Source organism: Culex quinquefasciatus, chromosome 3 (assembly GCF_015732765.1).
Source record: "Culex quinquefasciatus strain JHB chromosome 3, VPISU_Cqui_1.0_pri_paternal, whole genome shotgun sequence".
In the NCBI taxonomy this organism is placed as follows: domain Eukaryota; kingdom Metazoa; phylum Arthropoda; class Insecta; order Diptera; family Culicidae; genus Culex; species Culex quinquefasciatus.
The window spans coordinates 83,098,915-83,115,541 of record NC_051863.1 but is presented as its reverse complement, the minus strand read 5'-3'; the positions used below and the strand labels follow the sequence as shown (position 1 = coordinate 83,115,541).

Sequence of the window (16,627 nt, the reverse complement as noted above, 5' to 3'; positions counted from 1 at the left end):
GGCGACCTGTCGGCGAGTCGTGTCGCGCAAGAACCAGCGGCGGCGGACAAAAATCGTCTGGTTCCGGAGGGCGAACGGCGGTGAACATCGGTCGCCGAGTGGCCAGCCACGTGGCCGCGGAGCGGTGCTGGAGGACGGGGACGGAAGAGGGTGAGCGTGAGGAAGAAACGGTGTGGTGCGCTGACGGGAAAAGAAGGCCATGAGAAAAGTGGGAAGAAGATCACGTGTGTGATGAAAGAGGCAGAATAAAAGGTTTTGTGGGGCAAATTGCCATTTGTTGGTGTTGTTATTAGAAAGAGAGACTTTTTGCAACAAAGTTTAAGCCAAATCAGGGCAATTTTGATTTGGACCCTGCTGGTTTGACATGGAATCGCAGTCGATTGTACTCTGTGATGGATGGAATTTGAGTAAAATTAAACTACTATAATAGTTTGCCAAATAAAATACACTAAAACCCCCGATTACGCTCAGGCGTTACGCTTTGTATTTCGTCGATTTCTCTGAAACGACGCAACATTTTTGCAATCTTTTTAAAGCAATTTATACGTCTTGTGCAGATCTATAAATTGATTTCAAAAGAATGTAGAAACATTACACTGTTTTCGAGAAATCAACCTAACAAAAAGCGTAACGCCTGAGCGTAATCGGGGGTTTTAGTGTAGCACTGTTGTATACCTATAAAGTAAATAAAAGAAAAGTCAAGAGAGTTTGTATTTGAAAAGGTTCTTTAATGATATCTTAAGTTATTATTGCATTGAGAACATGAATGAGTAACAAAAACTTGTTCTACCTTGAAACTACCTTCAGTAACAGCTATCGGTGAACGGGATACCATTATAATCAGACTCAAAAACAATCTACAGGAAATAAAAACATTACTGTGAAACTTATGCTAAAAATTATACTGAAGTAGGCTCACACAACCTTAAACAACAGATCAAAAAGTTTGCCATAGCGGCTACACGGATGCACAGAAATGTGAGGAATGATCTACAAACGTTCGAAACCTAACCATTAAAAATAAGTGTCCATTCAGGAGCAGTACTCCTCCTTCAGTACGCGACGTAGAATCTTGCCGGAAGGATTTTCGGGATTTCCTTGATGAACGTGACTCCTCCTTCCAACTTTTTGTACACAGCCACCTTGCCGGCGACAAACTGTTTCAGCTCTTCATCGGTTATTTTTGCGTTTTGTTTGGGAACAATGAACGCTCGTGGAACCTCTCCAGACACGGGGTGAGGTTGGCCCACCACTGCGGCATCCGCAACGGCCGGGTGGTCACGCAGAATTTCTTCTAATTCTGCCGGTGCCACTTGGAAGCCCTTGACCTTGATCAGTTCTTTCAGTCTATCGGTAATGTAGAACTCGGCGTTGTCGTCGTAATGAGCGATATCACCCGTTCGGAGCCATCCACCCTCGGTGAAGATATCGTCCGTGGCCTGTTTGTTGTTGTGGTAGCCCTTCATGACCTGCGGTCCACGAACCAGCAGCTCTCCACTTTGGTTTGGACCAAGTGCGGTGTTTGTGGGATCGTTCAAATCGACGATCTTTGCCTGAGTCCTAGGCGGAGGTGATCCCACGGAAGCGTAATTGTTGCTTCCCAGAGCGCCAATCAGAACCACCGGTGAGGTTTCGGTTAATCCGTACCCTTGAGCAAACACAATCTTTGGAGCCTTTGCAATGAGCTTTTCTGCATCCAGTGCCCCCATCGGAGCCGCCCCCGAGAAAATATTCCTCACTGTTTCCATGTGCTGCGGTTTCACCATATCGTGATTGCTCAGGAACATGATTATTGGAGGAACTGCGTGCAGAACCGTTCCCTTGTGTTCGGTCAGTGCTTTCAGGAAGGTATCTGGTCGAAAGGCGGGCAATGTGACCAGTTTGGTGCCTTTGGCAAGCTTCGAGATCATTGTCACCGTGAGGCCGTAGATGTGGAACATCGGAAGCACACAGGGCAACACATCCTGGAAGGAGTCGGTTGTCGGAAGCACCACCGAACTTTGGCCGGCCTTGACCGCCAACATTTCGCTGTTGGAGACGATGTTGGTGTGAGTCAGCTCGACTCCCTTTGGCAAACCCGTCGTGCCCGAGGAATACGGCATGAAAACCACATCGTCCGGATCTCGGCTGTGTCGCTGCAAGCTGCTAAAGTGAACACCTGAAACGAAGCATACGAATCAGTAGTTGAACTCATATGAAATTCAAAGGTTACTTACCGGAAGGATTAGCCAACTCGGCGAAATCGATTGCTCCTTCCGGCAGGCTTTCCTCGGTGCTTGTCTTCAAGCACACGATGGGAATGTTTCGCTGGGCCAGCTTGGTCGCTTCTTTTAGCACCGAGTAGTTTGATACGGCTCCAAACAGGATTTTGCTGTCGCTGTCCACCAGTTGACGGCTGATTTCCTCTATAAGAAAAAGAAAACAATTTACTAATTTAGTAATTCAATGCGGATAAATACTAATTAATGATTCTTAATTTAATTAAAAGTAATGTCAGCGAAATGTAATGAAATCTCTGAAATCTGAGTTCAATTTTCATCTTTTTGTTATGCTTTGGTTATGCTGATGGTTATTCATATTTTTAAGAATTTTTAATTATTTTGAAAACTACGGGAACTATCGATATAATTTTGATTCATCCCTTAAAGAACTATATAGTAAACAGAATAATTTACGTCACGGTTTGATTTTTTTACAATCATATTTTTGCAAGATTGGATCCGTTAGTTCGACAATTTTGAAACAATAAAACAACAACTTCTTTGGCTGTTGTGCACTCGTATAATCTTGTTAATTTAAATTCAACTTTCTTGTGTTTTATTTTGATTAACCGTTTTAAAGTTCCCTTTGTACGTGTGATTTTTAGTTCCTAAGTAAAACCTTTTTTTATTTAAACATCGAACAACAGCATTTTCCAAGGCACAAAATAAAACAGAAACGTAATTTTATCATTCGAATACTTTGAACGAAATCTAAGATTGCTAATTCGGCCAGCGTAATCAAAATACAAATTTTAGGTACATTTGGCTTTTGGAGCAATCTGATAAACAGTTCAACAACGCGTTATCTTTCATTGTACAAACTGTCTACGACGCCGGGTTTCCTTCTCGCGCTTTCTTATCGCTATCACTTTTTGACACACGTTTCACACCGAACTGATCTTTTCCTTATTTTGATTGTAAAATATTGTGCCGGGTTATTGATTGCTTCTCCAATCATGTGTAGCTCCCCCCCAAAAACGAGCAATCTAATCTCGAATTGCTAGGAATTAGTCAACTCTAACTGTATGGCATACGCTTAATTGCACAGTCTTACCGGCCGTGTAAATTGGGTTGATTGTCGTGATGACCAGTCCCGCCTCGATGGCCCCAAAACAAATCAGCGGAAATTCTGGAACATTCGGCAAGCATATAGCCAGTGTGTTTCCAAAGTTTAGCTTGCACTTTTGCTGCAATCGGATTGCCAGGGCGGCACAGTGGTCTCGAAGTGTTCCGTAGGTGTAGTTTCTGCCCGTTACGCCGCATACCTGGAATGGTTCAAATTGAAAAAGTGATAACAATATCAGTTTCTCTTTTATTAGATCATCAATAGCAAAACTCGACATTATTGAAGTTGATGTCAGTAAACGCTTCAGTTTCGTCTTGGTATGTTAGATTTGGGCTCCTTTAATACGTTCCAATCGTCAGAATGGAATTTTAGTGAATTTTCTGCCAATAAATAAAATTGTAAAATTCGGGAATGGAATCATGTCAGCGACGGATTCCCCTTGCGTACAGAATAAACGTGGGTCTGCGCTGCCGTTTTACGGCGATATGATGTATACGCCATTTTGGACATTTTCAATTTTATTGTACAGGCTGATAAAGAATCTTAAAAGCTACCTCCTGACGAAAGAATTTTTCAAAAAACTGCTCTGGGGCCCATTTTATTAAGCAAACAAACAATGATGTATACGCCAATTTTACTCATCATGATGTATGTATACATTGAGAATTGATAGAAGTCAAATTCAATACTGTTTGAATGTTGATTTGAGGTTTTGGGACCAAATCAAGATTGGGCAATATTTTATTACATTATTTCGATTTAATTCTTAAGGGGACGTCCATTAGGCATCATCCATAAAGTACGTCACGTTCTGAGGGAAGAGGGGGGTTTTGAGAAAGCGTGACGTTGCGTGTTAAAAGCATAGGGAAATCGCGACAAAGGGGGATGGAGGAAATTTTGGCTGATTTTATTGTGACGTACTTAATTGATGACACCTTATCCACATCCACGTAGACACTTTTTTGAAAATTCTAGACCCACCCACCTCCTTTGCTGACAATTTTTCATGCAAAAAATGTGTTTATGGAGCATAGACAATCGCTAAGGGAGCGTTATTTTATTACGTAACGCAAAAAATCGGATTTCAGACCCCCTTGTAACAAAATTTCCATACAAATTTTAAAAAATGTATGCAGCGTAACACGGCCTCCGACGCCCCTCCCCAACTGCGTTACGTAATAAAAGAACGCTCCTAATACCTTCCCCCTTAAAGTATCCACGTGGACAATGCATTACGGGATCCACTCAGCTATCAAAATAGCAGGTACAAAAAATAAAGCCAGCTGAGCAATTCTCTACGAAATCGGTCTTTTTTCTTCAATTTTAATTTTTGTATTTTTTAATCCGGCTGAAACTTTTTTGGTGCCTTCGGTATGCCCAAAGAAGCCATTTTGCATCATTAGTTTGTCCATATAATTTTCCATACAAATTCGGCAGCTGTCCATACAAAAATGATGTATGAAAATTCAAAAATCTGTATCTTTTGAAGGAATTTTTTGATCGATTTGGTGTCTTCGGCAAAGTTGTAGGTATGGATACGGACTACACTGGAAAAAATGATACACGGTAAAAAAAATTGGTGATTTTTTTATTTAACTTTTTATCACTAAAATTTTATTTGCAAAAAAACACTATTTTTAATTTTTTTTATTTTTTGATATGTTTTAGAGGACATAAAATGCCAACTTTTCAGAAATTTCCATTGTCCGAGTTATGAATTTTTTAATCAATACTGATTTTTTCAAAAAATCGAAATTTTGGTCGTAAAAATTTTTCAACTTCATTTTTCGATGTAAAATCAAATTTGCAATCAAAAAGTACTTTACTAAAATTTTGATAAAGTGCACCGTTTTCAAGTTATAGCCATATTTAAGTGACTTTTTGAAAATAGTCGCAGTTTTCATTTTTAAATTAGTGCACATGTTTGCCCAGTTTTGAAAAAATATTTTTGAAAAGCTGAGAAAATTCTCTATATTTTGCTTATTCGGACTATGTTGATACGACCTTTAGTTGCTGAGATATTGCAATGCAAAGGTTTAAAAACAGGAAAATTGATGTTTTCTAAGTTTCACCCAAACAACCCACCATTTTCTATCGTCAATATCTCAGCAACTAATGGTCCGATTTTCAATGTTAATATATGAAACAATTGTGAAATTTTCCGATCTTTTCGAAAAAATATTTTGGAATTTTCAAATCAAGACAAACATTTTAAAAGGGCGTAATATTGAATGTTTGGCCTTTGTGAAATGTTAGTCTTGATTTGAAAATTCCAAAATATTTTTTCGAAGAGATCGGAAAATTTCACAAATGTTTCATATATTAACATTGAAAATCGGACCATTAGTTGCTGAGATATTGACGATAGAAAATGGTGGGTTGTTTGGGTGAAACTTAGAAAACATCAATTTTCCTATTTTTAAACCTTTGCATTGCAATATCTCAGCAACTAAAGGTCGTATCAACAAAGTCCAAATAAGCAAAATATAGAGAATTTTCTCAGCTTTTCAAAAATATTTTTTTCAAAACTGGGCAAACATGTGCACTAATTTAAAAATGAAAACTGCGACTATTTTCAAAAGTCACTTAAATATGGCTATAACTTGAAAACGGTGCACTTTATCAAAATTTCAGTAAAGTACTTTTGATTGCAAATTTGATTTTACATCGAAAAAAAGAAAATTTTACGACCAAATTTTTTTTGAAAAATCAGTATTGATTAAAAATTCATAACTCGGTCAGTGATTTTTGCACAACCTGGAAATTTCTGAAAAGTTGGCATTTTATGTCTTCTAAAACATATCAAAAAATAAAAATTAAAAATAGTGTTTTTTGTAAATCAAGTTTTAGTGATAAAAATTAAATAAAAATCACCAAATTTTACCGTGTATTATTTCAGTGTAGTCCGTATCCATACCTACAACTTTGCCGAAGAACCAAATCGATCAAAAATCCTTCAAAAGATACAGATTTTTGAATTTTCATACATCATTTTTGTATGGACAGCTGCCGAATTTGTATGGAAAATTATATGGACAAACTAATGATGCAAAATGGCTTCTTTGGGCATACCGAAGGCACCAAAAAAGTTTCAGTCGGATTAAAAAATACAAAAAAAATCGAATGACCGAAATCCTAGAGAACTGCTCAGCTTTGATCGATCAATGTATACATACATCATTGGGCAGGAAAAGTAGTGATTTTTTATTGCTTTTTTTTACGGCCAAATGATGTTTGTGGTTTAAAATCGTAGAGAATAGGAAAAAACAAGAAATTTTATAGGGGCCACATTTTTATTGTAATTTTTAACAGTTTCTACAGAGCAGATCTCAAATTAGTCATTTTAAATTGAAATAATGAACAAAAACTGAAAATCGTGTCTACAGCAAAATCACCTCAATGGCGTATACATCATATCGCCGTAAAACGGCAGTGCGGGAGTCTCTAAAATAAGGAGGTGGAAATGGGTGGACAACGCCCAACTGGACATGGTTTCTTAAGATGATTCATTAGGGTGGAATCTTTAGGGTGGAATTTTAGGGTCCCAAACAACCTCTCAAAATTTGGGAGCGATTGGTTAAGCCCACGATTGGCGCAAAGCGATTGAAATTTATATTGAAATTACTATGGGGAACCTAGCATTTTCACATTTTTGAATTTACAAAATTCGTGTTTTTTTTTTGTCTTGAACAACTCTCCAGAAGATAGTATGGTGCTAAAGTGCGTCAAAAAAGATACAGAGTTTTCAAAAGAAGTGTATTGAAATAATCAGTAAAACTCATATTTTCTGCCAACATTGCCAAAGGAATCAGAAAATACAAAACAAACATGATTGTTCTTATATTTAGATGAACCTTACTTTAAATCGACGTGAAGAAATGTTCAGAAGGCATTATTTAGTTAAGTTGCACCCAAATTCCTCAAATATATTATAATTTTCGAAAGTTTCCGCTTGGTGTTGGCAAAAAGTATGATTTTAACCGAGTATTTCGAAATGTCTCTCTTGAACGCTCTGTAACTTTTGTTAGAAGCAATTTGGCACCGATCTGTCTTCGGGAGAGTTGTTCAAGACATCCAGGGCTATACTTCTACGGTGTTAGTTTCATTAAATAATAAAACATGAATTTTGTAGAATCAAAAATGTGAAAACGCATATTTCCCCATAGTAATTTCCATACAAATTTCATTCGCTTTGCGCCAATCGTGGGCTTAACCATTCGCTCCCAAATTTTGGGTGGTTGTTTGGAACCCTTAATGACATAAACTTCAAAAATGTCGGGTTGTGTACTCCCAGAACTGAGCAGCAATCGTTCGAGAGAATAATGACCTCGAGCCGAGAGAATCGTGGTACCATTTACGGTCACAGAGAATAGTTAATACTGAATTGCAAAGAGTGTCACAATGAGACATTGTTCCTGTTAAAATAAAAACTAGAAATATAAATATTGTAGACGTTTTTTAAGTAAGCCAGCCACTTAGAATGCAAAATTTTGTGTTCTATCATTCCGTATAAATGTTTAGATGGAATTAAAAAAATGTGTTTTGTTCTGTTTTTAATGACTGTCTCATAACTAGCTAAGCTAGTATTTTATTTTCCCTTATCATCGCAAATAATTGTCGTGCAAATGACCAGTCATCTGTGTCAGCTTCAAACCTTTCCTGCACTGATAACTGAAATTTGTTTGAAGAAACGGCTGCAAAAAAAAATATGTCAAGATGAAAACAACACTTTTGTGCCTCCCAAACTGGGCAAAGCAAAACGGCAAAACGAGCGAGGATTGCGCTCTTTGCTCCGTGGCAATGAAAACAATCATGAGATTAAATTTTACCGCCTTGAAAGCGCGAGGGTCCAAAGTGCAACAACTGAAACATGTAGCCCCCGGTTTGCACATAACATCACCACAATCTTCCACACTTACCACGGCCGTTTTGTTCGTCCACTGGCTGAAGCTGTCCCAGATGTAGTTTTCAACCGTGGTGTAGGGCACCTGTAGCGATTTTCCGTAAAGCGAATTTTGCTCCAAGCCGTTCTCCAGGGGAAAGATAGATTCTTCTAAATATTTGATCTGACTTTTTGTACTGAGCAGTTGAACACATTGTTTGCGCCACGAGCTCTTCACTGCACTGGTTGCGTTGCTGAGCCGCGCCAGGTGAGAGGTTGCTCCGCGAATCATGATTTTATGAATGTTGTCTTTCACTGGTCGATATCACTTGTGTTTGTATATGCTTAGCACTATTGTTCGCGATCAATATTGATATAAAATATTTGATATCTGATTTGGTCGTATTTGTTGTATGTGAAAGATCTGAAATGAAAGATAGAAAAGTCTTTATTAAGCAATCTTCGTCATATGCTTCAACAACAAAAGAAATGCGGCTTTCCTTCCCAGAGTTCTAAAAATAGCTTTAAGACGATCTTGTTTGTAAACATCCTTAATATTTGAAGACTCTTCCTCCCTCCAGCGACGATGTCCTTCCCACCCCATCCAGAAAAGCGACCACAAGTGGCGTCGTATTTTTCCATTTCCCCTTCCCTTGCTTTTGCGTTTTTTTTATACCTGATGCCTTTCCGGGTCGGATTTTCCGATTGGCCGTGAGTGCGAAATAAAATTTTAAATTATTTTCGCCAGTTGTCCTTGCTTATCTTTCCGCGCGTTACCTGGCTGAACAGAAGGTGGAAATGTTGGTTTGATTTTTCCGTTGACCTATATTCGAACAAATCTATATTTTATTTTAACCCTCAATGTCTCCGAAATTGAATAAGATTTTTTTTTCTGATTTACAATTCTTTGCCAACACTAATAACAATGTATTTTTTATTTACAAATTTTTCTTCCTATTTTTATTTTTTGTTTTATCAAAAGATTTACGAATAAGTCAAGTCATATAAAGAACGATGCCAAAAAAAGGATCGCTTCAAATAAGAAAATGTATTTTGTTATCCTTGGTGTTATTGATGTACAAGTTAAAATGACAACGACAAATAGCCTTAACAGAACCGCAGTAAGCTCCTCAAAACATCAACTTAATTCAAAACAAACTTATCGGGTTAAACATTTCTGCCATTGAAGTAAATCTAAAAAATTGCCAATGTACTCTTAACCGGTAACTTCCAAACTCTTTTACCACGCGTTGAGAGCATTCCCTCTTCAGTCTTATCAGTCCTCGTATCAGTCTCTTTTGAAGAGGTAACTGCCACCATTGAACCCAATTTGACCCACTCTGTGTGTAAAGTTCTTGCTGGCTATTGCCATTATAGCAGAGGCTGAGCACATCCTTGAAATCGAGCACTAACCAACGCAACACAGGCTTCGAATAGGAGGACTTGTCGGTAATTTCTTGTTGGCGCCTCCGGGTCACGTTTCGCATCTTGTGGGCGGAGTATGTTTGTAAACGGTAGTCGTTCAACTTTTACAACAATGTATAGTGCATTTGTTAGGACGAATCATTGAATTTAACCCACCGGCAGTCGCGTACGTGTTCTTTGTACACAGTTTGTAAGGACACTTGTAAGAAATGCGAAAACACGCGACTTCCCGAAGGTTGAAGCTGAAACGTTCAAATCACCACGGCCAAAGAACGTGCTGAAACGGCACTAATTCGGTTTGTTTATTGTATCAACAGATTAAAATAAAAGCTTTCCCAAAGCTAGCAACCGCTGCACATGTGATGTGATGTGAACTTTGAAAACAGTGTGTACGTTCATTTTACATTTCTGAGTGAGAATAACACAAAATGTATATGAAATGCTCAAGATATCTTTCATCTGCAGCAATTAATTTTTTTTAAACCTTTTCTATCACAGCGTGAAATTTATCTCGCCTTCAGCAATATTCTCGGCGTGTAAGCCGATTCTCGTGTTTGTTTTTGGCAAATAAGAAACACTTCCATGATGGTCGTCAGGCTTGTTCACCTTCGTTCAGATAATCAACGGCTTCCGAGGCAGAAAATGGCGGGTGCATTAAGCGATGAATGCTGCCAACTTTTGCCGACGCTAACATTTTTTGATGATTTGTTTATTCCTCTTAAATGTGCTTGGCTGTGCTGGTTTCGAGTAACGATGGCGCACGTTCCGAGCTTTAAAATGTGATGGAAAAATATCCTTAGGCCAGCGTTTTGGGCTGGAAACATTGATTTTTTGTATTACTGGAAAAGAAATGGTTGATTTCTTTTCAGGATAATTAGTATTGCATGAATATATGGATAATGGAGACGCATGGATTTTCATAACTTCTAGATCCAGAACAAATACTGAGAAACGATTTAAACTGAGCTTATTTTATCCTAACTTTTTTTAAATTTACATTGAAAACATATGGTTATAGCCACGTATCTGATTACTATTTTTAAAAATTCTAGTAGCTGCTTTTTTTAGTGACATCGTTCAAAAATCAAAAGAAAAAGAAAGTTTAAAAAAATCAAATTGTGTCAAAAACTGAAATGCGTAATTTAAAAAAAAACGAACACTAACAAATATGATTTAAATATTAATGTTAAGACAAATCAAGACTAAGGTTTCAATTAAATCAAAACTTCCATGATTTTCAGTGGTCAGCTACAGCAAAGAATAGTAAAGTTATTGTTTATGCAATGTTCAATTTTTTTTTCTCGCGGCGTAATATTGAATATTTGGCTTTTTTGAAATGTTAGTATCGTTTCTAAAATTTTCAAAATGTCATAAAATTTCACAAATGTTCCTTTTGAACATTGAAAATTGGACTATTAGTTGCTGAGAAATTTGCATTAGAAAATGGGGGATGTTAGGATGAGACTTAGGCCGTTGCAAATATTATTCAAAGTTTATGTCGCCCCCCCCCCTTCAATAGTGGTCTGAAAAATCAGGGGGCAAAAAAATATTTTTCCAAAAAACTTCAAAATTTCCATGAAAATAGAAGTCAAATCAACTGAAAACAATCTTAAATGCATTTTTCTGCATTAATAATCATATTTAACATGTTTGGGCTTGTTTAAAAATGTTTTGAATTTTCATGAAATTCCAATGTACAGCATCTCAAAAAAAATATTTTTCGCAAAAAATAAAGTTTTAGTCACTACTTAGATATTTTGGAAACACATGATGGCAAACAACTGGACAGGTGTATAATACATTGTAAAAGACTTTTTTCATTAAAATGTTGAAACCATGGCTCGTAATTTAAATTTTTATACTTTTTTTGGTTCAGAGTTATACACAATAGTGGTAATTACTGTTACTATTTTTTTTGTGAGAAATTGAGTGACGTAAAGCACATTTCTAGACTTTTTTATATTAGGTCTTATACACATATAAAACACAATAGCTTATTGGACTTTTCCAAAAACACTCTAGATTTGAACTCATAGTTTCAGAAACTGGCCTGGATACGTTGGTTTGTTTACTGATCTAACTAATCTGTTTGACATTGAGTGAAATAAGAGTTATTTTCCAAATTAAAATAAACCAAAGCACTCATCTGGTAGATGCATGACTGATGAAACTATGGAGGTAATCATTTGATCGTAAATTATTGTTCGGACAAAATAATGTGTGCCACTGCTTATCACTGTAATCACGATACTGTGTCTACGACACGAGTCATGCCTGTTGCTCTTGACTGAATTGTGACTGAAAAAAATATCTTACTTGAGCATTCAAAATTTAATGAAATAAAGGACAAATATATACAAAATCTTCAACAGTGGATTTGCTGCATAAAATGTTACATTTTACAACAGTTTTTGCAGCAAGCTCATAGCTCAATTCTCGCTTACTTTTTCAAAAGGTCCTATGTACATAGGAAAACCATGGCGCATTGGTTGTTTTGAAAAAGTAAACTAGAATTTTGCCCGTGCGTAAACATGTCAGCAATTTGCAGTTCTCACCAACACATATAATGCTGGTGCGTCCTCGAGCAACACTCCAGAGAGAAGAATATGTTGGAGTTCTGTCCCATATCATCCAGTGTACATGGCGTGGTGGTAGCGTGTCTGATCAACAACAAAATGTTGATGGTTCAATCCTCGTATTGTTCAGATTTTTTTCTGCGATACAATCTAACAGTTTAAGAAATAACTCCAATGTTTTTAGAATTATCACGTTTAAAGATCAAAAAATCAAACCATCCACATTAACGACCCCCGGGTCTTTTGTGGTCTCTATTGCAAGTTTCTGCACGAACCTAGGAGTCCGAAGGCTTGAATGGGGAGAGCACCCAAACCTTCTTTTTACTTTAGTTCCACACCAGTGTTTGAACTGACGACCTTTGGATTGCGAGTCCAACCGCCGCCAGCGATTCCACCGGAGTAGGCTTGGTTTGGTGTGTTGTTTGTACTTATGACATGGAGACAACTCCTACACCTGGAATGACTTAACGGCCTAACAACCAAGGCCGGGACCGACATTTTACTTCCTCATCCGATGGACGTTTAAAGATATTATACTTGATTCTTTAACACCTAAACGCCCAAGCTTTCAAGGGGGAATTTCCATACAAATTCCCCCTTTTTCTCGAGTTTGCGAGTTATTAATAAACAAGCTCATTAAAAACCTCAACTCAATCTCAAACTTCGGTAAGGCTAAAAATGATTCCGATATCAATCTTCATAACACTGATTGTTGTCCACTTTCCATAGAGCCACCCCTCCGATAATTGAGAATGTTGTTTTCTGCAACCATTGCCCCCTTTGCGATACAAGTGGTTATGGTCGGTTAACCAACTCAAGCTATGCGCTCGGCTGATATTGCCCTGTCCGGACCTATTAAAGGCGATGATAAGCGGTACACCGTACGGCAATGCAATGGACCGTCGCCGTCGTCGGTCGAGTCCAAAGTCCAAAGTTTTCTCTGGCTCTCCTCTGGTGTAGGCAGATGTCATCTCCTCCCGTATATTTACTGGCGTCAGAAACCGGTACGCAAGCGAGCAGCCTCACACGGGCACGGAGGGAAAAAGTAATGGTTGATGCAGACTTTCTTCTGCAGTAAGAACACATTCGTTTCTCTTGGTGTGAACGACGGCATCGAGAGTATTTTTTGCTGGTCGTCTCTTTTGCATCATTTTCATTCATTTTGCCGTAGTTTCGGTTCGGTTCCAAAGTCCATTCAAGAAGGAATCGCTACGCTCCGATGTTTACGAGTTGGTACACAAATCTTCGAGGTCGTTGGCGGTTTTATACTTATGAGAAAAAATCTTGCATTTGGGCCATATTTTCATACATGTGCTAAAAATAGCAAGATTTACTACAGCGCATAATCAGAATTCAGAACAATCCCACAGTGCAACAAACTCGAAAATCGCGCCTTGCACAACTGGGAGTGGGTTGATGTAGGTCATTGCATTTTAGCTCGATTTATGCGGAATTAAACACTTCGATCTCTTCATCTTCTCTCTCCTTGTGTCCTATGTGTAATAGCAAAGTTTTCCAGCACTCTTTTAACTTAGTAAGTTTCCACAACTGGTGGTCGACACTAATTAAATCATCTATTCACCTTGTTACCAAACAGTCTGCCGAAGAAAGCTAGCTCAAACTTCCACACCACTGGATAAAATTAAAAAAAAAAAACGTCGCACAGCTAATAACACAGCTAAAACCACCAGACGAAACACAAACGACTTTTTGGATCAAACCGAACAAATCCGATCGCTCGATCACCACTCTAGTAAACAAAAAAAAAAACCGGTGAACTGATGGAAGACCGTCCGTGAACTAAGCCGACAGTCGCTCAGAAATGTACATATAAATATAACCCCCATTGGTTGCACACATCACAGTCACAGTGGCGGTCTAGTGTGGAGTACGGGCGCGCGCTCAAGAGAGAGCAATTCGCGCGCGCCAAGTAGTTTATCATCGGTGCTCAAGACTGTCGGTGACTTTACGATTTTGCTTGAAGCTGTCTTGTCAATGTTAAAAGCTTCTAAATGTATTTAGAGTTTACATTGAATAGTGGGGGCATGACGATCAACTGTTTGAGTAATGCACTACCGTCATCTGAGACGAATCGGGACAGCTGTTTTAGCAATGTTGCAGCCTAATATTTTGATATTTTTGAGTGGTTTCTGGTAGTCCAGATTCAGAGCAACAAAATGTGTACATCCATTTCCAAATTTGAACCATTTAACTGCTCTAAGACGTGCCATCCCTATTCAGACAGTAGTCTCGATTCGCCCCAGATGACGGTACCAAAATAAAACTTGAAAATATTTGAACGTGTGTAACTAGAAATTATGATTATAAAAATATCAATCTTTACACCAATTTGCCATTGTTATGAGAAAAAGTGAAACCAAACTAAGATCCTTTAACTCTTTTACAACCCAAACGCGCCTCTAGGCGGGCTTCGATCTAAAAATTCGCCAAAAATCCATTTTACTACCATTTTTTGATCTTTAACAAGCATTGGAAAGAAGAACTCTTAATATTTAAGAAAATTTCAGGGTTGAAAGTAATATTTCTAGATTGTATTTTCAAAACCACCTATCCGTCATGGGTTTCCTATGCAGATAAGACATTTTGAAAATTTAATCTAGATTTGTAGTATACCAGACTATACCTTTACACATTTTAAACAATTCAAATGATAATGGTATCATTCTAAGGTAAAAATTGTGAAAAACAAGCAAAAAATAAATGAAACAGTGGCTGTAAAAACATAATAAAAAAACAATATAGAGACCATAGGTAATGATAAGAGGTGATAGTATTAGCCAAATAATATCAGAAGCAAACATACACTAAACAAGATAATTGCAAATATGAATACATAAAGTGAAACAAGAAAAACATAACAACAAGTAATGTCTTTCATAGAACACAAGTTCCTTAAAATGACTTCCACGGAAAAACTACTTCGAAAAAAATGGGCATAAGAGGATTAATTCCTATTTAAGTGCACTAAAAGACCTTCAAAAGCAACAAATAGTATAAGTCAAGTTTGACATATAGACAACGCATAAGTTGGAGTGTATCCAGGTTTTTAAGCGAAAATGGCGTTCGAAAGGTGAACGCCCGAAATGTCAAAATCACGCAGTGGTACCAACATTATGAAAAAAGTGTGCCATGGCATGGCACACTTTCACAATTCATCATTGGTGCTACTGCGCGATTTTGACATTTCGGACGTTCACCATTCGAACGCCATCTTTGCTTAAAAACCTCGATACAATATTGCAAACTTCTAAAATAAACAGAGAAAATTCTTTTAAAACTCGCTTTCAAGCCACTTTACTAAGTCAAAACAAATTCATAAATGCCAGTAGAATGACAGCACAACGATGACTTACTATCAGTTGCAATACTTCCCACCTATTCACTTCTTCACTAATTACGTGTGCTCAACTATCGCTGGTAGACTGTCCGCTCTTTACACATATAGTCAAACCAGAAGGTAGCAGCTTCATATAAAATGATTGAACCCCCTATCACAGACACCGTTTGCTCTCGCGAGAAAAAGGGAACTTTGGCTCCCAAAACTAGCTGGTGGAGCGCAGTTTTGACTTGTAATCGGTTGAATGCGTTCGGTAACATGCTTATTAAAGGATGGTCCTAGTGCAGTACGTACAAAGATGTTTGCAACTTTTTATGTAGGAAAATGAGAAGATGAGTGAAAATAAAATGAGTGGAATTAATGGAATAGAATGTGGTCGCTGCCATTTTTAAACATTTTATGTCCCACGACTCTGACTGAGATTGAGGAAAGGGGGGAGCAAAAAAAATGCACATACTAACACAAACGTTTTTTAAACCACCCCAATAATTGATATATTCCTTTCAAAATAAATGTGTTTTGAATTCCATCCAATTTCACTTTTATTCATTACAGTTTCGATCGAGTTCAAACATGCTGAAAATGATTTTCTTGTGACATAAAATTGTAAAAATATTTGTAACTGCAATCTGGCAGTTTAAATGATAAAAACTCGTACACATTTCACCTTTAGGTTGGGGCCTTCCACACATACATATAGTGAATACATTCAATCGAAATTCCATCATTCCCACTTTTCATTTTCTACAAATAAAGATTTATTACTTATTTCTTTTCATAGGGAGTCATTCAATCATTCTGGCTTATCGGCAAGATCTTTTGATAACATATCCAACGATAGTTCGCATGTTCGATCCGGATAATATGCTCTATGAAAATATCTGCGGCCTTGGTTCCAAAAAAGTGTATAAAATAACAACATACAAATAATAACTTTTGATAGGGTAATCAGACCAATAATTTACTAAACTTCATAATTTTCAATAGGGACTTATGGGACCTCAACACGGATCGAATGAGACCAAAACGGTCAACATCGGATCAGCCAGTGCCGAGAAA

General features: G+C 37.6%; 1 protein-coding gene across 1 annotated transcript; it reads right to left on the bottom strand.

The window, feature by feature from the left end:
* Positions 1-707: 707 nt before the first annotated feature.
* LOC6034012 (4-coumarate--CoA ligase) lies at positions 708-14,053 on the bottom strand. Its single transcript, XM_038262855.1, is given in 6 exon segments — positions 708-1,088; positions 1,091-2,158; positions 2,217-2,405; positions 3,316-3,526; positions 8,247-8,633; positions 13,793-14,053. Coding segments are annotated over 5 exon segments (1,779 nt in total). The 5' UTR covers positions 8,502-8,633; positions 13,793-14,053; the 3' UTR covers positions 708-1,032.
* Positions 14,054-16,627: the final 2,574 nt, after the last annotated feature.